This window comes from Quercus suber, unplaced genomic scaffold (genome assembly GCF_002906115.3).
Source record: "Quercus suber isolate HL8 unplaced genomic scaffold, Cork oak 2.0 scaffold_545, whole genome shotgun sequence".
Lineage (NCBI taxonomy): Eukaryota > Viridiplantae > Streptophyta > Magnoliopsida > Fagales > Fagaceae > Quercus > Quercus suber.
The window spans coordinates 412,189-437,222 of record NW_027069993.1 but is presented as its reverse complement, the minus strand read 5'-3'; the positions used below and the strand labels follow the sequence as shown (position 1 = coordinate 437,222).

The window sequence follows — 25,034 nt, the reverse complement described above, 5'->3', positions numbered from 1 at the left end:
GTTCATTCCTTGTATGAATGAACATAGTAATCACTTTTGCTTAAGTGACTACTGATGTTGATCTTGCCATGAATTATTGCTTTTATGCTTATGTTCATTTTTGCTTGATCATGCTTATTTTGCTCCATATGCATATTAAGTTTTCTGCATACAATGATATTGCTGTGTTACTGTGTTTTAGGAGTTAGTTATTCATATGTTCACGAGCTTTACAGAATCTAGAGTTAGGTGTAAGTGAGTTTTCCAACTGTTCCCAACTCTCGTTTAAGTCTAGAGTCTGTTGTAGGGTTTTGTCACGGAATAGCCAAAGGGGGAGATTGTAAGGTTGAATTTAATCAACCATTTTATTGGCTTTATTCCGTGACCAATTTGCTTGTAATTTAGCACTTAGCAACCCTGTATTTATGTGGAAAAATTGTAAGGGTAGTGTGTGAGAAGATGTGAAGAAAAGCTCAAGAGTGTGCAAAAAAAACAGAGGCTCGCGGCTAGGGCTCGCGGGTGGATCGCGACTGGCAAGCCGCCAAAGGCTGGCACGTGAGAGGCACACTAAGAAGCTGAAGGGTCGCGCCAGCTGTCACGCTACAGGACAAAAGTTCTAGTCTGGCCAGGCCGTTACGTCGCGACTTGAACTCGCGACTTGGACAAGCCGCGAGACCAAGTCGCCAACTTGTCCTGTTTGGCAAAAACTGACATTTTGCATTCCCTTCTCACCCTACTATATATACACCCTTATACCCATCATATTGAGAGAGCTTCCAGAGAGAATTTTGTGAGAGAAAACCCTAGAGAAAAACAAGATTGCCTCATCTCCAATCTTCATCTAAAGAGACTCTACAAATTCTTCTACTCTCTTCCTTTCCATTGTCATACCCTTGAGAGGTCATTTACCAAACCCTTATCTCACCACACCCACGTCTGTGAGAAGATTCATTTGGTGCTTTGGGAAGCAGTTTGGAAAGGAACTAATATACATTGGTTGATGCTATGGTCAAGTAGCGGAATCCGACAAGCTAAAGAAGAAATAGATTCGGCGTAACCTCGTTGGAGCAAGAAGCTTGGAGGGCTTAAGTACTTGGGTAGATTAGGCTTGGAGGGTCTTCTGCTGTTCATGTATCCCAACTATATTCTTTAGTGGATTTTATCACCGCTTGCAGGGCGGCGGAGAGGTTTTACGCCGAGGACTTCGGTTTCCTCTTCGATAACACATCGCGTGTTGTCCGTGTGTTTGCATCTCTCTTTCCTTTATCTTTGCCTTATATTTACTGTTGTGGATGTGTTTATATTTGGCTTAGATTGGTTTATCAATTCTGTTATAAGCTTGTTATCATATTCCGCACATTAATTGTTTGATATAAAGCTTGAATTGATATTTTTCTTTCTGGGAGTCTAAACGTTCAAGGGTGTTTCATACCCATTTTGAACTTTCATTCATGAACTAGTTCTTCTTCCAAGCTCTTCACCTTAACCCTATAGAAAAAATTCTCACAATTAACTTCATCTATTACGACATTCAACTAATTGTAATCTTGGCAATAGTTCTTCTTACATTCAACCATTTGTAATGTTGGCAAATTCCAAGTCAAAAATTAAAAAAGGTTTCAGTGTAATTGCAAGTTTCCATGTATTTTTTAATTTCATTTTAAATTGTAATTGCATTGAGTCATTGAAGTTCAAGTTCTGAAGAAAGAGTACAAATGCTGCAAAAGGAATCTTGAATGAGCAAGATTCATCGTGTTAAGTGAAATTATGAGTGAGACAACAAAATTTGGGTTTTAGTTACACAAAACAGTTTCCTTGAAATTCGTCCAGCACTCAATTGAGCAAGTTTGCCTAAGAAAATCAGTTTTTTTTTTTTTTTTTTGAATAATAAACTCCTTTGAGTGGGACAGTCATCAATTTTAATTTTTAAGAAATGGTTTTACATTATTTTTCATATAATTATCAATTTTATTAAGAATCACACATTAGAAAGCTTTGAGAGAGAATCTCTATATGCAATTGTATATCAAAAACTGAATGTAAAATACATAGCCTCTGTGTTTATATACAGAGCCAGAGGAGAGCGGGAAAATAGGAAAAGAACTAAATGACTATTACACGTGTGCTAACCAACTCCACATTATAAGCTTAAGTAAAACACATGTCGTTTAGCTACTTCAATCATAAACTACTAGTAGCTTAGACAATTGAATAGATACTGCTCCTCTATCAACTGTAGCTCTGCTATATTCCTAGTTACACTAATTTGCAAAGAAAAAACTCGCTTTGGACTAGAACCACAAATACGTTGTAACTTAAAATGTCACTAAATCCCATTATGTGCATTGCATTGACTATAACTTTATGGAGTCCATGATAATTTAAATTATGTCGAAGTAAAGAGGAACATTTTGGCCACCTTGTCATGTTCAATCAATTTCATACCAACTCTTTTTTTCACTATTCTTTGTTTCCTCCTTGTGGAATTTCATACTAGCTCTTAGTTTTCCTTGAAACAACGTTATCATTATTGAAGAAATGAAGCTTTCTTATCTTTTTCATAGTCCCAAACTTGATATGAACCGAATTTAAAGATAAATTTATAAACTATAATTTTTTTTGTCAATGATGGATACTATAAGTTCATAAAAAAGACACCAATTTGTTTTCGTGTAAGCAGGATTTGAATTTAAGTCTCTTATTTGAGATTTTTTATTTTTTATTTTGTTTATTTATTTATTTTTACGATTGGGTCAATTGGAATTCATGAACTTATTAACTGTTTATTTCTTTTGAAAATTTGATAATAGGGTTCAAGAGTTATGTAACTCAATTGATACTACTGGGTGTTTTAAAGTGTTTAATGAAGACGTTTATAATTCAAATCCTTCCAACTTGACTATCAAAATATAAAGACATTTTTATTGGAAACACAAAAAAAAAATATCAATTACGTTACAAGCTTTTTGTGAATTTATTAACTATAGGGTAGAAAGCTTATTGGATGATAAGAGACTCACCAACAATATGAACAAGTTTGGTGTGGACCAACCTGGAAAATAGCTTCTATTCACATAAACTTGAAAATGACTTTTTGCAAGTTGTGTCATGTCATCCCTATCATTTTTTTTTTTTTTTTTTTTTATGGAGATAAACTACAATATATACTAAAAACTAAAATACAGGAATAGATAAGCAATCACCCTTACCGACAGAGTCTAAAAACTCTTGGAAGATTGTCTTTGTTAAAGCAAAAAAAAAAATTCTTTATAGACTAGGGAATGGCAATCACCCTATCTTTCTTTGTTGCTTTCTCACAACATCAATTAAAAATACAACTTGAGGTCCTACACATTAAATTAAATAACTCAGTGAAAAGTTCAACACGTTCAATTAAATTAAATATCTCACTACTAAAACGTCAATGAAAAATACAATGGGTCATATACCGCGTAAGAAAAGTTGATCTTCGTTATTCAACCACAAGAATATTAGGAAACTCATAGCTCAAATTAATCCAAGAAGCGACCGCTTCCCACCAGCCTTACCAAAAGAGGCTCATGACAAGATTGAGAGCAATGAAATTTTACACACCGAGGCACAAATAGAAAAACCCAACACAAAAAACTTTTTAGCATGAGCTTTATATATTCTATAATGGGTTGTAAGGCCCAGTTTATCTTTGAGAAGTTCTTATGTGTAGACCAACCTAGAAAATAGTTATATTTGTGAGTAATTTTCACTCAATGACAAAAGACTTCTTGAGCCACCTGTATCTGTGAGTAATTTTCACTCAACGGCAAAAGACTTCTAGAGCCAGTTGGTATCTGAGATTTCTTCTAAATGAGTAAGTTAGGCTTTGTTTGGTTGGAGTGAAAATAGGAGGCATGGAAAAGGAAGAGAGGAAAACAGGGATGAAAATGATGTTTTCGCTTGTTTGGTTAGGAGAGTAAACACAAAGGATGGAAAACATAGGGAAAAAAAAATACACCCAGGGCCATAAATTTTTATTCTCCCGATTTGGGAGGAAAACTGAGAAGAAAAGAGAGAAAATGAGGGCTTAGTTCTTGAATTACATATTTACCCCCTCCAAGTTGATGTCTTATATGTGGGGTTTTCCCCTTTTTATTATTTTATTTTATTTTAAAATTTTATTAAGGGAAGTTGCGTGCTGGTGATTTTGGTACTTGACTCCTTATCTTTTCTTCCTCTTTTTTTATTTTTTATTTATTTTTTATTTTTTAAGTTTTGGGTTCTTAAACTTCTTATCCTCTTTTTATTTTATTTTTTTAATGAAGAAATCATTCATACATTTTTTTTTAATAAAAATATAATGTATTATTTTTGTTTTACCTAAGCTGGACATAATGGTAAATTTATACAAACTTTATTTTCTATCCTCTCACTTTTATTTTCAATCAAACAAAAGAGTTTTCTATCCCTCCACTTTTCTACCCTCCCAACCAAACACATATTAGAGAAAACTAAATCTTTTCTATCATTCCACTTTTCTATCCTCTCTTAATTTTATATCCTCCCACTTTTCCACTCTTCCATCCAAACAGACCCAAGTTTGATTATTATTCACTCTTCCTATGGGATGTGCTCGATGACTTTTAGCAAAATAAAAATTAAAACTTTCGGACCGTGTGCCTTATCGATCCATCCAACGACCAATTGGTGAATGATGAAGGGGCACAAATCTTTTATAACATTCGATCATAGACCAAGCCCATTGTTTATTGGAGCGAATTGTGAAATCCCTCACAATCCCTCCCTCACAATGCGGCTCCAACGACTCGAACCTATGACCGAGCTCTAATGCAACTTGTCGGATTGTGTGCCTTACCGATCCATCCAACGACCAATTGGTGAAGGATGAGGGGGCACAAATCTTTATAGCATTCGATCGTAGATCAAGCCCATTGGTATTGGAGCAAATTGTGAAATCCCTCACAAAACCTTTCAAACAAAAATTAGAAGTTGAGTGCAACAATATTCCAATATTTGTTTATTTTTTGGTAGAATCAATATTTGCTTCATCCACAGGAATTGATTGCAATTTGCAAAAAAGATTCTAATATTTAGTATTTGTTTCAGATGTTAAAATGCACTAGCACTCCTTGAACTTTCGAGTTGTTACATTAAAGCTCCATACTTTTTTTTTTTGGGTCATTTTGGTACAATAACTTTGATACTGTATCAATATTTAGGCCCCCTTCTATTAGTGCCCAGTCCATTTTCAACCAAATGGAACACCCAGTCTCAGAACACACATGGGTCGCAGATGAGCCAAAATGTTTTTGCATCCAATAATAAAAAAATGAAGGAAATATTGAGAAAACCAAGATTGAAAGTAGGAATTTGTCTTTGAAGAACCAAACCATGAATAATAAATTTTTTTGATCATTCACTTCAAGAATAAAAATATATACTAAAATTCAAATCTAAATTTGTATACAAAAGATAAAACTAGTATATATTTTGTATGAACAAAATATAAACAAAATAAAAGACACAAATAATAGTTTTTGAATATATTTGATATTATTTAGGATATTTTAAAATGCAAACTTTATTGGTGAGTCCCACCATAAGAACTCTCATTTTCTCTCCCTTGGGAGGAAAGACTATGGTTGGTTCAGGAAGAAAACGGATCCCTCAATTTTCTATTCCCCTTTTTCCAATTATTTTGATCCTTTTTTTTTTCTTTTATGGAATCATTTTGATCCTTAAGTTACGAAATTATTGTCATTTAAGTACTTGTAATCTCACTTGACACATAATAAATAAATGAAAAAAAAAAAAAAAAACTCTCTAGCTTCATTTTATTTTCTTTCATTTCTTGCGAAAGTTAGTGTAGAGTACAAAATTTGGCATGACGGATCCGTTCAAGTAGACCCGACGGTACAAGGTTAGTGGGTTGTCAGAGATGAGGCAACAAAGGGGCACCAGAAAAATGGAACATATGACGGATAGTCTACTCCCCATAGTAGACGGATAGTCCCCCGATATAGATGGATTCAAGTTACATGAATACAAGGTAGACGGATACTGAAGCCACGTGGTACCAACATGGTTTTGAGTGGGCTCCAAGGAATCCTAAATGGAAATATGGCATGCAGAGTCCAAGTTAGGCGTGATTCATAAAGCCGAAGTTGTATATTCATAGACAAGTTTAACTCCTTCCCACACACAAATAAATAAAGCTATGCCCTGTTATCTCGTGCACTTAAATTTTTGTGACATCTTGTGCACTTAAATTAGTACAAGACGTTTCTCACAAAAGAAAAAAAAAATAGTACAAGACGAATACGTAAAAATAAAAGAAGTCACATTTTCAAGAGCTAAACACAGGAATATTTTCATTCAATGGGACAATTCTAATTGAGCAGCCTGGTTGATTAAGGGATATTAATTATGTGCCCAACAATAATTTGTCCTCTGTAGGAGGCAGGGCAGCCACTAATTATTTATGAATTGATCGCCTTTTTTTTTGGATGATAATAACATGAATTAATTGCTTAACCATGCATATGAGTACTGAATATATAAATAGGAGTAAAGCAATTTCTACTACTGGGCTATTGCCACTCCAAAATATATTGCCCGGTTTTTCAGCATTCTTTATTAACTTAATCAATTACACATTCACAATTATAAATTTATAAATATTTTTTTCCTCTTAAAAAGACTTTAACAAATAAATATACCACGCACTAAGCAAAAAAGAAAAATTGTTGTAGGTAAGGATTTCTATCATAAATCAAGGGACCAATTATTTGTCATACAAAAATATGAAGTGTCTTTATGCTATCATATACGTGAAGAATAATTGCCCCAGTCCTGCTGCGGTGTTAGCTTTCCCTTGCATTTAAAGTTTAGCCAATTCACTTGATTCACTTAATTGAAATGATGAACTAGTTGAATTTAAGTTGTCTCCTACATCTCTTGTCTGTCTCGTTGGTGATGATGATAGGAAAGGCTTGGAAGGCATTTGTAAGCATTCAACTTCTCCTTCAAGCATTTCTACAACTTTGTTCATTGAAGGACGGTCACTAGGCTTCATCTGTATGCACCATAATGCGACTATGATCATTTTCTTAACAATTTTCTTCTCCTCCACTGTGGCATCTTCTATTTCTATGTCATTTCCTTCACTAATTTGGCCATAGACCCAAGTTGGGAAGTAAATTTGGCTTGAATGGTTAGCAAATGCATTCACGTTCTTTCTTCTGCTTGCCATTTCTAACAATAACATGCCAAAACTATAAACATCAGCTTTATAGGAGACCCCTCCAATGTTTTTATAGAACAACTCTGGAGCTATATATCCTAGTGTTCCTCTTGCAGCAGTCAAAGACACTATGCTATCATTTGCTGGATAAAGTTTTGCAAGCCCAAAATCAGAAACTTTGGGAATGAAGTTCTCATCGAGAAGAATGTTATGAGGCTTGATATCAAAATGCAGAATTTGCATGTCACATCCTCGATGTAGATATTCAATCCCACGAGCCACTCCAAGAGAAATCTTATATGTTTTCTCAATACTTAAGGGGATACTTCCTTCTAGAGAAAAAATGTATTTTTCAAGAGAACCATTAGGCATGAATTCATATATAAGGGCACGCTTTGATCCCTCAGCACAAAAGCCAATGAGTTGCACCACATTCATGTGGTGAATTCTTCCAATTGTTGCAACTTCGTTGATAAATTCTTGCCCATTAGTTTTGGAGTTACCCAACATCTTTATAGCTACAAAAGAGCCACTTTCGAGCTTTCCTTTATATACAAAGCCATAACCTCCTTCACCCAATTTGTCCTTGAAACCTTTGGACATCTTTTTAATTTCTGAGTAAGTGTACCTAATTGGCATGAGGTTAATTTGGCTTTGCAGAAATTCTTCAATAGCATCATACATTGATAAATGCCTTCTACGCCACTTATATATCAAAAGGGCTACCACACACGGAGTCCCAAATACCATTTTTGCAGCAAGGAGTAATAGCACTGTGCAGGAACATCACCCAAAAAAACTATGAGTAAAAAAATTTGTTGTTGCACTGCTGTCAGCATTTTTAGTTTTTAGTTGAAAAATTAGTTAAACTTAAAACTAAAGTGCTTTCCTAATTATAGTAATTAAAATTTATTCGCACAATATATGTTGTTGAGTTCTTAAATTACTCTACCATATAAAATTATTTAAAATTTGACCCATTGAACCAAAATAATTAATCCAGTTAATTAAAAAAAATAGTAATCCAGGAAAAAAAAACTGTAAATCTCTCTTGCTCCCACAGCAATTCCAGTAGCACTTTCCATTTTCATTTCACTCTCTTTCTCTATCTCTCAGGCTCGCCTCCTGCTCATTGGTCCTCCTTACCTCGATTCGTCCATTGCCTTTTCTTCGGAAGAGTGCCACCATGACACAGCTGTGGCACCGGTGAAGGGCTGATAGAGGTGATGATGCAGCCAAGCAATGGATCTGGGTTCAGTGGCTGTTCTAGGGCCGAATCGGGTCTGGGTTTGATGGGTTTGGTGGTGGTGTTTGATTTATGTCGCCAACTCTGTGGTCATTGTAATTGTTCACTTTGATTTGGTATCTGAAAGGTTTAGCGATGTTCCATTGTCAGATACCAGCTGAAGATGTTAATTTGGAGCTGGGGATTTTGGAAGGCTGCCTTTGTACAACTCATAATTCCAATGGAAGTTGCTTTGAGACATGGGGATGAGAGAATATGGGTAAAGAAATTTTGGTCCAAATTATTCGCCATCTCAGAATCATTTGAATCTTTGATTCCAATGTGTTTCACAAGGAATGGTGATGTTATAATGGGGGTAAATGAAAGAAATTTATTTTTAATCTTAAAGAAAATACTCAAAGTTCCTCGAAGAAAGAAAGTGTTCAAAGAAGTGCCAGGCAGAATCCGAAAGTGCTTGTTTGCTACGGTGTTCTTAACAAAATAACTCTTTATAGAGCTCTAGAACTACCAGCTGATTTAAATGATGTATTTCAAAATGATTTGATTCATTAATAAAAAAATTTTTGATACCTTTTTCTATAAAAAAAAATCATAAAAACTCTAAAAGATTTTAATACATTATTTCCATGTTAATGCCACTAATATTTAGGTTTTGTCTGCACTGTAAACTATTTTTTATGTGAAATTAAATTAAATTAGGGCCGGGCGTAAAAGGTCTTTATCTACATCCTCCAATAATATGGTGCCATATTAGATAATTGCAAATACTTGCATATAAACTATTAAGGCCTGATGCATAGAATCACTCTCTATTTTAGAAAGTTGAAACCCAAAACGTTAAAATCACCCCCTCTTTGCACATTGGCTCCTTACTGAATTTAATATCCTTTGAAACACAATGTACGTTAAGGAATGATAATTTTTTTTTTTTGGGATAAAAAAGGAATGATAATTCTAAAAAATAGTTGAAGAAGAGATTTAGGTTATTACCAATATTCAATATTCTATAAAAGATGATGGCGAGAATCTCATTACGACTGACGTACAGTGGTAGGAACAAATTTTCTGCAAGAAATACATTAAAAAATAGTTGAAATTAATTTTTCATAACAAAAAGATGAATTTCTAATTAGAGAAACAAGTGACCTTTTTTTTTTCTTTTTTGAGAAAAAGAGAAAGAAGTGACCTGAATAACTTGAAAAGTCTAAGGCCTAATAAAACTGCATTGACAACTCCCATTGGTGCTTAACAATAAATATAAACAACCATAAAAACTAGTTGACTTTATATAATAGGACTTTAAATTGGGATGTCACTTTATTAACATGGAGCTCGATCAAGTGAGAGGAATTTACAGTGAAGGTGGTCTATTAGCAGGAAATCCTTGTGACTACGTTATTGTGGGTTTGAGTAGTGGCAAGTTCTACTATTACACGAATGGTCCCATGCTATTCATGAGTATAGTTTAAGTGGGCCGGATATAGCTAGTGACCACTCTTGTGAGTTGCTTTTTTTTGGGGTGGGGGGAATGCATTGACCTCTCCTGAGGTTTACTCAAATTACATTGACCTCCCTCTTAGTTTAGATTGTTACTTTTAAAATAAAATAGCTACAGATCCACGTGATGCATGAGAATATATAAATATTATGTAATGGAGTGTAAAATATAAAAAGTAACAATTATTTAAAGTATTTTCTATTTTTTTAAATATTTCTACAAGTATTTTTTTTTAATCTTTTTATCTCTACAAATATATCATTCTATTATTTTTTGTATGTTCGATTACTATTTTTTTAAGGTGAACCATATTCTTCTAACTTCTGTTGTAGTGTGTTATATTTGCTAAATATACAACTAAACTTTATAAGTTTCAAATTTATTATTCAAATTTCTTATCTCTTAAAAAATAAGAAGATTATAATAGTAATTAATCAAAACTCATTACAAAATTATAATGTTATTTTAACCAAAATTAAAATGAAACCAAAGGAATATATATATATTATATAATAATTTTTTACTCAAACAATTGGTAGGCATATCCAAATTTATAGCCATGTAGAATGTGTTTTGATATAAACTCAAATTCCTATTCCAAAAAATCCCAAGTATTAACCTAAACCAAAATTCAACCAAACCTATAAAAGGGAGAGAGATGATTTTGGGACGGGAAATTAAAAAAAACACAATACCTAAACACATATTTATAAAAGAAAAAATAAAAATCATTAATCTTAATTAGAGTTATAAGAAATAACAAAAATTTACGAAGAGAGAGAGAGTACTCACAATTTTTGTGTGAGAAAATATGGATTAAATGAGAGAAATTATATCAAATTTATACAAAATAAAATAGGGGAGAAGAAGAGTCAANGGGGGGGGGGTGTGGGGGGCGAAATATGGACATAACAACATAACATATGATAGGAGTTTTGTGGATTACATAGAGATTTAGGGTTTGAAAGTTTTGCTAAATGCGTTTGGTTTAGGTGTAATTTTTTTAATTTATGTTAGTGGATTCAACAAAGTTAAGGTGTAGGGGAGGTGAGTGTAATTTATTTTGAAAGTAAGGGAAGTTAGTGTACAATTTAAAACTAAGAGGAAGGTCAGTATAATTTAAGTAAACTTCGAGGGAGGTCAATATAATTTTCAATTTTTTAATAAAAAAAAAAAAAAGATTGGGCATAGAAATTTGCCCATCAAGTCAAGCAAATGACAATTTAATAAAATGTTATGATAGAAGATGTTGGGTCCAAATCTATTCTCTTGTAAATTGAGAAAATCAATTAACAATTTTAATTAATCTCTAAAAAAATATTATCACCAAAATTACGAAGTCAAAGAAGGAAACACTACGAGACAAATTCTGAATAATTTTACTATTATAATATCTTCTTAATATATCTCTCTCAGAATTTATGTGAACTCACGTAGATCTTCACTCACTTTGAATACAACAACTCCCTGTGGTTATAGCACCAAGAAACCTCTTTTTAGAGAGAATCCCAAATTTATCTTCTTTTTTGTATGTGTCGTAGATAAAGAAAAATCTTTTTATTTTATTAACTCTCACACACATTGACTACACCTTTTTCTTCTTTACCATTGTACTCACTGTGATTATTCTTTTAAACTTGTAGTCTCTCTCCTTATGCTACCTCCCAAACAAAAATCGCTTTATTATTTTTTTGTTTCCTGCTCAATTATATATATATATATATTTCCCCCTCTCCCTATAGGGGAAGAACCCTCCACCCCTAAGACATCAAATTCTTTGTAGAACCATCTACTTATAAGACTCAATCCCTATTCCTTGGTGGACAAGGAATACATTACTTCATTAAATAAGAATAGTCCTTTCTTTCATTCCAAGGAATAACCTTTTCCCAAGAAAATCCAAAAAAATAACAATTTACAGCCCATTAGGTAGGGCATTTCAAGCACACTTTTGAGCATTTTAAACACACTTACACATATTTCCATATATTTTTACACTCACACGTATATCAAAAATATTCAAACAATATTACTCAAACTCCTCTACCAAACACCCTCTTAATTTTTTCTTTCTTCAACAAGAAAACCTATTTAGCTTCCAAGTCATAAAAGGAATTTAAGGTAATTTCCCAATAGAATAATAAATGTTCAAACATGCATTGTGCAATAAATTTTACAAAAATCGCTTTATTATTTTTTTGTTTCCTGCTCAATTATATATATATATATATATATTTTTTTTTTCCCCCTCTCCCTATAGGGGAAGAACCCTCCACCCCTAAGACATCAAATTCTTTGTAGAACCATCTACTTATAAGACTCAATCCCTATTCCTTGGTGGACAAGGAATACATTACTTCATTAAATAAGAATAGTCTTTTCTTTCATTCCAAGGAATAACCTTTTCCCAAGAAAATCCAAAAAAATAACAATTTATAGCCCATTAGAGCATTCGCATCAGCTCTTGTAAATTTTATGTCTATTTTACACGAATAAACATACTTTTTCTATTTTACACATCTACTCTTACAATTCCTCTACATCAGTTTATCTATTCTACACATTTATTCAATAAAATATTCATTATTTTACAATTTTTTATTATTCACTCCTCTCTCTCTCACTGACCCACAGCCACCATCACCACCATCATCACCGCCCAACCACCATCACCACCATCATCAGAAGCCAAAAGCGATTAAATCAGAAACGCCGATCAAAACGCCGATCAACCCACACCGATCAATCAACGCCGATCAAAACGCCATCGTCTCAATGTGATGGTAAGATCAACCCACACCAATCAACCCACAAAACAACATCAGATCAACCAACAATCAACCCACACCGATCAATTCACAAAAAAACATTAGATCAACCAACAACAATCAACCCACATCGCCGATCAAAACGCACAACCCACAACCCAAATCAACCCAGACCAAGCAAACCCACACAAACCAAGACCAACCCACACCATAAACTCAGATTAAACCACCATCGAGACCACCCCACGTCGCCGCCACGCTGTGAACTCCACGTCGCCACCACGCTATGAACTCCACGTTGCCGCCACGTCGCCGCCACGCACAACCCACGCCGATCTCGCCACGCTGTGCATGCTTTGAACGAGAGAGAGAGATGTGAGAGAGGGAGAGAGAACTGTGAGTTTTTTGTGAGAGAAAGAGTTTGTGAGAGAAAGAGAGAACACAGCGCTGAGACAGAGAAAGAGGGGGGTGAGAGAAAAAACTACTAAAAAACTAAATAGGTGAGCTACAGTGCCCGTGTAAATTTACACGGGTACTGTAGCTCGTGGATAATTTTACACGGGTTTACACATTTTTAAATAGACTGATGTAGAGTGTTTTTTGGTTTATAATGTGCAAAAGTGGTCAAAATGTGTATTTTACACATTTATAAAAGAGCTGATGTGAATGCTTTTAGGTAGGGCATTTCAAGCACACTTTTGAACATTTTAAACACACTTACACATATTTCCACATACTTTTACACTCACACGTATATCAAAAATATTCAAACAATATTACTCAAACTCCTCTACCAAACACTTCCTTAATTTTTTCTTTCTTCAACAAGAAAACCTATTTAGCTTCCAAGTCATAAAAGGAATTTAAGGTAATTTCCCAATAGAATAATAAATGTTCAAACATGCATTGTGCAATAAATTAAAAAAAAAAAAAAAACCCTTTTATCATCATAGAAATATAGGGGCAAGGAAATTAAACTTTTTATTTAAGGGAAGAAGCTAATTTCTTTAGAAGTTCGATAATATTTACTTATCATTTCCTCGAACCTAAAAGATTGAGATCGACCAATTGCCCAAATACATGGTTATTCCTCTATGCTTTTGTCATCAACATACATCAGGCACAATTGCTCATGCAATTTTATTTCATTGTCTATCGTTTTTTTTTTTTTTCGAAAACTATTATTTTATTGTTCATTCTTATTAATTACTATCCTTCAAACAACTGTTTTGAGACAGAAACCTCACCTGGCAAAAGATCCCGTAGAGTGTAAGGCCACACTGTTTTTTTGACAAAGAAAAGAGTAACATCAGCGTTGGGAACTTTGAAATTTAAATTTAGTCCTTGTACGGAAACTACAATAAACATTCCCTAACATAACGCCCAAGTACATGTTATTTCTCTACTTGTGTCATCATCACATCAGAAAAAATTACTCATACAATTTTATTTTAGATGAATAATCATATTACTATCAATTGATACATACATATTTGTAGTAGTTAATTAACTTAATTTGGTTTATATTATTTTCAACTTTAAATCAATTTCCATTAATGAGTTGACAGTAAGAACTAAATTTACTGCTAGTTAGAAATAACATGAACCAAATTGACAATAATTTTAAAATATAGGGACCAAGTAATTTTCACCTCCATTTTATTGTCCATTATATATTATCCTTCAAATAAACTACTATTTGAGATAACTAGAAACCTCACCTCGGAGACCAAGTAGCATAAGTTCAAGAAATCCTGAGATCATGACAAATAAAAGAATAACATCAGCGTTTGGAAACCTTAAAATTAAATCTAGTCATTATATTGAAACTTCAACAAATTGAACCTAGCATGTCTATTACATTGGTATGGACAGGGTATGAACCAAGGAATTTCGTGCTATAGAAGTTCAATACATGAATGAATGGTTAGTGACAGTGAAAAAATGCAACAGTTTAGGGGGAAAATGCAAGAGGAAAATAATGGTGAACATGTAAGGTATTTAATTAGAGAATGGAAGGTGTTATGGCCTTTGTTGCATTATTTACCCACCTCTGCTGCATCGAACATGGTTCTTGTCATTGAGGTAGCAACTGGCGTACTTTCTTTTGCAAATACTGTCACAATTACCTAGGAGCCATGAAATCTCAAAACCATATACCAATTCATTGTGGACGTCTTTACAGGAGATATTTGGGTCATCGTTTCTTGGCCAAGATGTCAGGAACATCTGCTCTACTTTGCACGAGTCCACCACATCGGTTGCATTCGTTCTACCAACCTTAACATATCTATACCTCTTGAAATGAGAAGTAGAAGTGTTAGGAGAAGACTTTCCATTGTCCATGCAAGTAGAAGCGCCCAAATAGGATGGAGAATTCACTGGTTTTTCACAGCTCATCAAAACCACACTCCTCGATAGTTTGTCATCCTCTGTCTCCTTCGGCAGATCCGTCGTATATGCAGAATCAGATTGAGTGAAATTATATCCATATAAAGAAAAATTCGAGGTGGTGAAGGGGAAGTAATTGTCCTTGTATATACCTGAGTCCACGATCCTGATTGTGTACTTACTGTAATTGATTTCCTGTACATAGTATTTTCCTTCAAATAAGTATAGCACCGCACGATTGTTCTCACAAGACAGTTCATACCTTGAGTCCCCGCACCTTTTAGGATCGGTCTTCAATCGAAACGGAAAGCTTATGTTGTGGATATTGCCACAGGATGAAGGGGCACAGTGATGATTAACCTTAGTAGTAGCACTGCAAGTTTCGTGGACTAGTACAAGAGCAATAAAGGCCGTGAGTCCTGCACTCAATGTTAATCCTCTTGCCATTGAGGTAGGTAGAGAGGAATATTTCCTCTACTACATATATACTATAGTACATACTAGAATAATTCCGTAGATGTAGACAAAGCATAATAAAAAGTTAAAAACTCCTTTTTGTGGTCATAAAAGTATCTTCAACAAGAAAGTAAAAGGTAGAGTTTCCACTGAAAGAAGGTGAAGCGCAAGTTCGTGATAGTGGAACAATATTATATCAACATCAATATCACTATCACTATCTGGCGTTAGCACATGCGTCATCTTGGTTAATAATTTTTTACAGTAATTAAGGTTTTTTTAAAACATTTTGATAGACATTTAGGTTTTTTTTTTTTTTTTTGAGAAGGAACATTTAGTTAAATTAATCACGCACTACCACGCTTTTTATTAATTATTATAATCACTACTAAGTTTTATTGGTGATAAAAATGTGAGTGGTGACATGATCTTAATGGTTATTACTAACAAATTTTACATGTAGCGGTAAGAAAGAAATGACTTGATTATCGGAAGAAAAAAATTGATGATGGCAAATGTAACGGAATTCTCTTCCAAAATTTGTAAATAATATCTTTTTAATATGATTTTTTTTTTTATTTTAAAGCCTTTTTTTTTTTTTTTTTGAAATAGCTACAATATTCTACTAACTTTGAGTTCAAACATTTTCCTCTCTAAATTTCTAAGCACTTTGTATATAAGGATATGTCAATTCAGCTACCAAGCCCTTGACTATTTTAAAGTTATTTAAATATTTAGTATTTTCTTGAAAATCGTGCATTAATCACCACAATTAAAAAGAATAAAATAACCTCTTTCCTTTTCAACGTGGGATTAAACATATTTACTAACTCCTCATCTTCCATATTCACTCCCACATCTTTACATTTATGTTATAACATTAATTCATTTTAATTATTTAATATTAAAATGCTCCAACAAAGTTGATCATAGCACATAACCCAATATCTGAGATAATTCATTTTGGCCCATTAATCACCACAATTAAAAAGAATAAAATAACCTCTCTCCTTTTCAATGTGGGATTAAGCATATTCACTAACTCCTCATCTTCCATATTCACTCTCACATCTTTACATTTATGTTATAACATTAATTCATTTTAATTATTTAATATTAAAATGCTCCAACAAAGTTGATCATAGCACATAGCCCAAGTTGTTGGAAAAATGATCTTACCCATGTATTGTCAATTGTGAGGTTGCAGCGGAAACATGAGATACCACCTGGTGTGTGTTGGCTTATATTGGTCACCACAGCATAACACTGTTTTGGTTCTTTCTAGCCGCTATTTTGGCAATTACAAATTAGCTACTATTTAAAAGTTTTTGTTAACTAATACCTTGAGGGAATTTGTTTAGAAAATATATTTAAAAAATTTTTATAGGAAAGGAAAAAAGTAATTAATTTTTTTGACAGTTTTTTTTATACTCCTCATAAAAATTGTATTGAAACTGTAGGGTCTGTTTTTGTAGCCCTAGCCCAAAGGATATGGGTTAATGGCCCAACGAACCCAGAACAATGAATTTGTAGAGAGTGGATTGAAGGTTTAGGCGCTGGCCAGCGTTCACGAAGCATGAACTCTTTTATTTCTTTTATTGAAAAATACTTAGAACAATTTACAACTGGGGGATGCTCCTCGACCATGGCTTTTTCTTCCCCCTCATCCAAAAACCCCCAAAAGAACTCCCCAAAATACCAAAAGACCGTCCTCTTTACATTTTGCTCACATTTCTTATATATCCCTTTCTTCCTCCTCCTATTGATCATCTATTGACTTCCCCCCTGACCGTCTATCCCATCAACGGTCATATCCGTGCTCAAGTGGTTCACCCTGATCGATGTCGCCATGTCAAGGGGTTACATCCCCATTAATGCGGCCAGAAGGGTTAGGTGAGCGTATTCAATGCCGAGGTGACAGTTCGCCCAGGGCTTGCCCCTTCTTTGTACTGAGGTCTCGGACGACCGAGGATAGGGTCATCCTCGGACCCATCATGCGTCCTCGGCGTGGGCCATTTGGGCCTGGGTTGAAGTGGGCCGAAGCTACCCTATTTTCTGGTCCCACAATAGCCCCTCAAAATCTTGCTGCACGCATCCTCGGGCAGGGAGAAGGATTTTGACATCCTCGGCCTTATTCCCCCCCCACCCCTCGTCCGTGCTGGGGTCCATTCACCTGCCAAAGGCACGTCGCTGACGTTTCAGAGCACGTAACGTGCCTATCATTAAATTCAGGCAGCTCTGTACTCCCCACGTTTAATGAGGCGTTACCCATCCAACGGTGGAGATTCGTCTTGCATTTATGGGCGGGAAAACCCGCATGGTTCCTCGATTTGGGGTATAAATACCCGTACGAACCGCTTCTTCCCGTTCCTCATTTGTAATCGAGAATATTCGTGCGCCCCTCCTGAGTTCAACCACACTCTCACTAGCACCTCCAGCACAAAAGCCTGTCCGAGGAGCCCTTCCTCTTTCCAGTAAGTCGCTCTGTCTCTCTTTGACCTCTCTTTATCTTTACCCTTTTTTCTACTTCGCCTGCTCTTTCTTAGTTCTTTTAGGCGTCAACTGGGATAGGTAGGTTTAAGAAATATGTCGATACTGCGGAGGCAATGGAGAAGTTCATCACCGACCGCAGAATTCCTAGTAATGTAGGCCTGAAATACTGTGAGGACGGGGAATGGCGCATACACAGGCAGGAGGGCAATGTGGTAATTCTCATAGTCGCCTTCCTTGAAGGGGGGATGACGATCCCCATGGGGCCGGTGATGAGGGATTACCTCATGCACTTCCAGTTGGCCCCCACCTAGTGTGGGATAAATGTCTTTAGGATTCTGGGCTGTGTGGATGCCCTGAACGAGAAGATGGGGCTGAGGTTGACCCACCATGACGTGAACTGGTGTTACAACCTTCAGCTTCTTAAGTGCAAGTCGTATTACCTGAAGACGAGGGACGACAGGGTGCGGCTCATTCAGTGCCTCCCCGAGTCCAGCAAGGGGTTCTACGAGGATTTCCTCATCGTGTCAAGGGAGTGGCACGATGGCCTTCACTGCCCAACAACAGAGGGAATACCAGGTGGGGCAGTGGGAGACAGAAAGGGTTTCAAGCTCTCGTCTTTTTTCTTTCCCTTTTTTTTTTTTTACTAACGCGGTGGTGCTTTCCGTTTGCAGACCCGCACGCCTTTCAGCGTCACTTCCATCTAGTCAACCAGGAAGATTTGCAAAAAGTGCTGAGGGCGCCGGTGTATATAAACGAGGACGACAATCAGTTTAGGGCTGCCCACATAATTTTGGGTTATAAACCTACCCAGAAATCGTTCCCAGTTCCGAAGCACGTCATCCTCGCCGGCGATCCTCGGCTTCAGAGGATTACCGTGACCGAAGACAGATTTTCGTTCTCCGAGAAGCCCTCCGACCAGGAAGCTGTCACAATAACCGTCCCCTCCTCTGCCCAACCCTTCGCCGAGGCCGCCGAGGAAGCTCCAGAGGGGGAAGGGGACGCGTTTGACGCTTTCGCTCAACTTGATCAGTCCGAGGACCCTCCTGGGGACTTGGGTGATCCCAATCTGACCGAAGCAGACCTCTTTGCTTCAGAAGCCACTCCTCGGCCGTCAATGGGTTACAAGAGGAAGCCCACCACCAACTTACTGGACCTGATTGAGGGCCAGCCGGGGGAGTCCCAACAGAAACCTCCTACTCCACCTCTGAAAGCTAGGTCGACTTTCGCTCGGCAGAAGCTCCCTCCTTCTCCTTCTCAGATGCGCTCGCCCTCTGGGTCCGTACCTGCTAGCCCCAAGAAGAAGAAGGATAAGAGTAAAAGGATCGTGGAGGATAGGATGGTGTCCTCGCAAGAGGAGGAAACTACTTTGCGGCCGTCCAAGCAGCTTAAAATAGGCGACAAGAGCCAGGAGAGGCAGGTCGTTGACACCACCTCTTCCGAGGTCCAGGCCTGGCTCCCAGCCCCGATGCTCCGTGGGGAGCTCTTGAGGGATAACGCCTCTCTCAGGGACTTCAATGAGGGCGATGGCGCGCGCGTGGCTGAAGCGCTAGAGAGGAGCTTGCTACTCCCAGCAGATATGGCTGAGCTTAACTCTTTGACGAGCGAGCAGGTCTTCCTCAGCCTCAAGCGATATGTGGGGATGGTAAGGGCTACAACCTCGACTCTTCCCCCACTCTTTTTCTTTTATTGGGCTCATAGCACATTGGTTATTCTGGCAGGCTGTCCAAGCTATCTTTATGTTGGAGGGGGCGGCAAACAAGCAGAAGGAGGACCTCAAACGGGAGCGTGATTGGCGCTACCAGGCCACCGGGGCTCTGAAGAATTCCAAGGCTGACCTTACCAAGGCCCGAGAGGCTTTGACGGCGGTGACCAGGGAGCGGGACAGTGCACTGTCCGGTCTTGAGGTGCCCAGAAGCAGGCCAATAAGCAAACGAGGCGCCTGGGCGAGGCGAAGGAGCAATTGCGGATCGCGAGGGATCTAATCGCTGATCTGCAGGCTAAGGTGACAAAGGCCGAGGGGTCCCAGAGGGAGGCCGAATGGGCCAGAGACCAGGCTCGGCGGCCTAAGGACGAGGCTGACCATGGCAAGGAGATGGTCGAGTGTGCCAAGGAGGAGGCTGAAACCGCAGCCTATGCTGATGGGATGGCTGCGGTAGAGGCCGCCTACAAGGCTCAAATCCCGGGGGTGTGTAGGCGATATTGTTCCCAGGTCTGGGCTGAGGCCCTCAAACAAGCTGGGGTAGAGGCCACGTCTGACCTATGGAAGGCAGAGAACGTGTATTACCCCCCCGCTATCCGCAAGGCCGCCCCTGAGGACCCTAAGGTTGGGGAGATTGTTAAAGAGGTGCGGGCAGCTAAACTGGGGGAGCCTTCGAGCGAGGAGGTGCCCCAAGAGGTAGTGGAGATCCCTTCCGATGATCCAACCGCCACCACCGAGGAAGCAGCTGCTCTCGCCGTACCCCCGCAGGCCGTCCCCTCAGGCCAGGGCTTGGAGGGGTCAGGGGTTGCCCCTGTCCAGCCTGAGCAAAAGGAGTAGACTCCCCGGCGTCTCGGCTCGTCCTACTTTCACATTGTCATTTTATTTTGTTGTGCTTCTCCTCTGTGTACTGTGGCTCTTACCGTGCAATTTTTACGAACTCATCGTTGTAATGCGAATTTAATTTCCCTTTATTTGAATTGCTTACTTGTATGCACGCTGCCTGCTTTTCCTTTTTTCCTTAAATCTATACGATTTTAGCTTGAATTGTATGTCGGACAATCGCGCCAGTAACGATGATAAGGAGAGAGAACGTATGCATGGGCAGCTCTCTTGCATCTCGAGGGCTAGGTGGGGCTTGATCCTTTCCTAACTTGGGATATTTTGAAGTTGGTCTCCCTATAGGCCTGAGTCCGAGGGCCATGCGATTTCCCTGTTCTGTTCAGCACCCAGGTCTAGTTGAGCAGTTAGTTTTCCCATAGGCCTGAGTCCGAGGACCATGCAATGCTTTGGTTCTGTCTAACGCTTTCATTTCTCTGTAAGTATCTAGTTTCCCCATAGGTTTGAGTCTGAAGACCATGCAATACCTTGGTTCTGTCTAGTACCTAAGTATAGCGGAGCGGTTAGTTTCCCCATAGGCTTGAGTCCCAGGACCATGCAATGCCTTGGTTCTGTCTAACACTTTCATTTCTCTGTAAGTATCTAGTTTCCCCATAGGTTTGAGTCCGAGGACCATGCAATAACTTGGTTCTGTCTAGTACCCAGGTATAGAGGAGCGGTTAGTTTCCCCATAGGCTTGAGTTCGAGGACCATGCAATGCCTTAGTTCTGTCTAACGCTTTCATTTCTCTGTAAGTATCTAGTTTCCCCACAGGTTTGAGTCCGAAGACCATGCAATACCTTGGTTCTGTCTAGTACCTAGGTATAGAGGAGCGGTTAGTTTCCCCATAGGCTTGAGTCCGAGGACCATGCAATGCCTTGGTTCTGTCTAACGCTTTCATTTCTCTATAAGTATCTAGTTTCCCCACAGGTTTGAGTCCGAAGACCATGCAATACCTTGGTTCTATCTAGTACCCAGGTATAGAGGAGCGGTTAGTTTCCCCATAGGCTTGAGTCTGAGGACCATGCAATGCCTTGGTTCTGTCTAACGCTTTCATTTCTCTGTAAGTATCTAGTTTCCCCACAGGTTTGAGTCCGAAGACCATGCAATACCTTGGTTCTGTCTAGTACCCAGGTATAGAGGAGCGGTTAGTTTCCCCATAGGCCTGAGTCCGAAGACCATGCAGTGCCTTGGTTCTGTCTAACGCTTTCATTTCTCTGTAAGTATTTAGTTTCCCCATAGGTTTGAGTCCGAAACCATGCAATACCTTGGTTCTGTCTAGTACACAAGTATAGAAGAGCGGTTAGTTTCCCCATAGGCTTGAGTCCAAGGACCATGCAATGCCTTGGTTCTGTCTAACGCTTTCATTTCTCTGTAAGGAGGGGTTTGTCCTCGGACCGCTTTATTGGAGACGATTCCTCCTTGGGTCGGATTATGATCTTACATGTGGCGTTGATCTTGCCTCCAGCTTGAGCCCCCATCTTTTTCATTTACGAAGCGTCCTTTGGCCGTTCGTGTTCCGCGCTTGACGTTTCGGTGCATGAGACGCGCCTTCATTAATGTCCTCGTGAATTAACACAAGTCTAGCGGTCTACAGTCCCCTTGGAATTTGGTAGCTTCATTATTAGCCCTGCTGGTAACTCTCTTTTCGAATTCTGCGTGGATTAATTCTCACCAACCTTCATCCTCTATATAAGGCTTTCCGGGGGGATGGTTTCTCCATACTCCATGAACTTCCCAACACAAACAGAAAACACACCCTTTCAGCTCCCCAAGCCCCTTTAATAACCCCGCCAGAATTGTTACTGGAGTTGGTAGATATGAGGCGGCTTTAGGCGGGTGTGAGGACATCCGTGCCAAGAGCCGCCGTGACCGCAGCCCTCACTGGGCTTCCGGTGCGGCAGAGTCTAGGCGTAACACTGACAGTGCCGTACGCGGTGGCTAGGAGGGACATTGCTGAAGTACCTAACGTCTCTCCCCGGAGCGCACCCCGACGGAGGAGACGCACGAACCTATGTCATGGCTGGTGCTCGAGTGTTGCCGTCTCCAACAGCCAACACTCGTGAGGATTAGAGAGAATCAAGGGAACATCACGGGGGAGGGCGTCCCGGAGCCCCTGCATCTGCTCCTCGTTTTGTTCAAGCTCCGCCGCACCGAGAAAGGAGTTGTTGGTGGCCTTGAAGCGAGCCAGCCTCAGCCCCTTTCCCCTCTTATTGTCAAGTTCTCCCATTCTCTTGATGCCAATAAGAGTACGGGTTGACACTTCCCTCTAGCTAGTTTTAGGCCAGGTCCGCCTGGGCCTCTGATTGTAGAACTAGCTTGTAGGAATGATTTTAAAACACGCCTGCCTGAGCCTCTGATTGTATATTGTAACTTTTCTTTTTATGAAATAATATCAAGCTTTCTTTTTTTTTGCTGTTGAATCTTCTGTCTCAAACTTTTACCTTTCTGCAGTGTTTGTTTGGTAATAGTTTTTTTTTCTTTTTTTTTTTGCATCACCACCAATCTTCCGTAGAACGATTACTTAGAACGATCGCCTATTGCGCCGGCCAGTGCACTAATCCTCTCCACAGACGGCTCCAATTGTAGGGTCTGTTTTTGTAGCCCTAGCCCAAAGGATATGGGTTAAAGGCCCAACGAACCTAGAACAATGAATTTGTAGAGAGTGGATCGAAGGTTTAGGCGCTGGCCGGCATTCACGAAACATGAACTCTTTTCTTTCTTTTATTGAAAAATACTTAGAACAATTTACAACTAGGGGATGCTCCTCGGCCCATGGCCGAGGAGGCTTTTTCTTCCCCCTCATCCAAAAACCCCCAAAAGACCAAAAGACCGTCCTCTTTACATTTTGCTCACATTTCTTATATATCCCTTTCTTCCTCCTCCTGTTGATCATCTATTGGCTTCCCCCCTGACCGTCTATCCCATCAACGGTCATATCCGTGCTCAAGTGGTTCACCCTGATCGATGTCGCCCTGTCAAGGGGTTGCATCCCCATTAATGCGGCCAGAAGGGTTAGGTGAGCGTATTCAATGCCGAGGTGACAGTTCGCCCAGGGCTTGCCCCTTCTTTGTACTGAGGTCTCGGACGACCGAGGATAAGGTCATCCTCGGACCCATCATGTGTCCTCGGCGTAGGCCATTTGGGCCTGGGTTGAAGTGGGCTGAAGCTACCCGATTTTCTGGCCCCACAGAAACTTTTTAAAAATTGTTCATTAACAAATACTCTAGGAGCATCCGTTAACCGAACTCATATCTAAAATGGAAAAACACTTCATAACTTTTATTTTTTGATACTTTGATAGTTACAATAATGGGAGAGGGGGGGGGGGATTTGGACTCTGGTTCTCTTAATTAAGAAGAAGGATTGCAACACTAAAAGTTAGTACAAGGCTTTTGACAAAACACCCCATAACATTAGTTTTATAATATCATATAATACTTCTTTGGCACATGAGGAGGGTTTTTTTTGCTGCAAGTTGCTCGAATTTCAATCAATCCTTCAACTGACTGAGCAACAAATAGCTTTAATCAATTGATTATAGAAACATGATGAAACTGGAAACAAAAAGGGCGTTGAAGATTGAATGCTTCAACTGAATTGGCTAATTCAGTTTTGTTTTTTATTTTGTTGTTTTTTTTTTTAAACAGGTAAAATTGTTAAAATATTTTGTGTAGATTGTCTAGGTAAGAAAGGGTGTGAGTTTGTGTCTTAAGACTTTTTTTTCATCTTGAAGGAATATAACTTCTTTTGAAAATATAAAGTAACTCTATTGCTTCTGTTTGCATGCATTGTGATTGCCAAGCTACCATAGCACGTGTTAAGAGCAAAATCTATAATGGGAAAAGTTGACATATCCAATTAAGGCAAAATATTGTGAGGCAGCTTATTGATAATGGTGTAATGTCCTTAGACTTTATGAGGTCAGAAAGGAATTCGACTGATCCTTTGATCAAGCCACTAGTAAAAAGGCTGATGAGTGAGACATCGAGAGGGATAGGATTGATACCCAAGTTGTGACACTGTGGCCAATGCCCATCCTCTATGATGGGTGATTCCATTCAAGGGGTTAAATGGGTAAAGGTCATTAGTAGTCCATATGAGCACTGTCAATTATTGTGTTTTCCGCTATCTCATGGACGAGATTAGTGATGAGTCCATCCTTATGGTATGAGACAATGCTAAGTTATAGATTGTTTGCTCGCGAGGGAAAGAGAGTGAGAAGAGAGTGAGTTTGTGTTGTTTGATCCGTGATATGTTCTAATTTGGAATTAAAACGTGTTTGTCTAACGTCTGGGGGTGAGGTGGGCAACGGGGGAGTAACGGATTGAAGTTCAGGTGAGCAAAGTGATAAGTTTTGAACCACGGGTAGGCAAAGTGAAAACGCGCCA

At 38.5% G+C, this 25,034-nt stretch overlaps 1 protein-coding gene across 1 annotated transcript; it reads right to left on the bottom strand.

The window, feature by feature from the left end:
• Nucleotides 1-6,566: 6,566 nt before the first annotated feature.
• LOC111993654 (LEAF RUST 10 DISEASE-RESISTANCE LOCUS RECEPTOR-LIKE PROTEIN KINASE-like 2.4) lies at nt 6,567-15,632 on the bottom strand. Its single transcript, XM_065764218.1, has 5 exons — nt 14,780-15,632; nt 14,450-14,482; nt 13,976-14,008; nt 9,453-9,527; nt 6,567-7,989 (listed from the first exon to the last, which is right to left on the bottom strand). The coding sequence occupies exons 1-5, from the start codon at nt 15,564-15,566 to the stop codon at nt 6,854-6,856; spliced, it is 2,064 nt and encodes a 687-aa protein (XP_065620290.1). The 5' UTR covers nt 15,567-15,632; the 3' UTR covers nt 6,567-6,853.
• Between the last annotated feature and the right edge of the window lie 9,402 nt (nt 15,633-25,034).

What these genes read in the sequence shown, in the direction of transcription:
- LOC111993654 (XM_065764218.1), bottom strand. Translation starts at nt 15,566, where the DNA reads ATGGCAAGAGGATTAACATTGAGTGCAGGACTCACGGCCTTTATTGCT. An exon ending in TATGCTACTTGGTCTCCGAG is followed by an intron (nt 14,009 to 14,449) that starts GTGAGGTTTCTA and finishes TCAAAAAAACAG; the next exon opens with TGTGGCCTTACACTCTACGG. An exon ending in TTATAGAATATTGAATATTG is followed by an intron (nt 7,990 to 9,452) that starts GTAATAACCTAA and finishes GTTCCTGCACAG; the next exon opens with TGCTATTACTCCTTGCTGCA.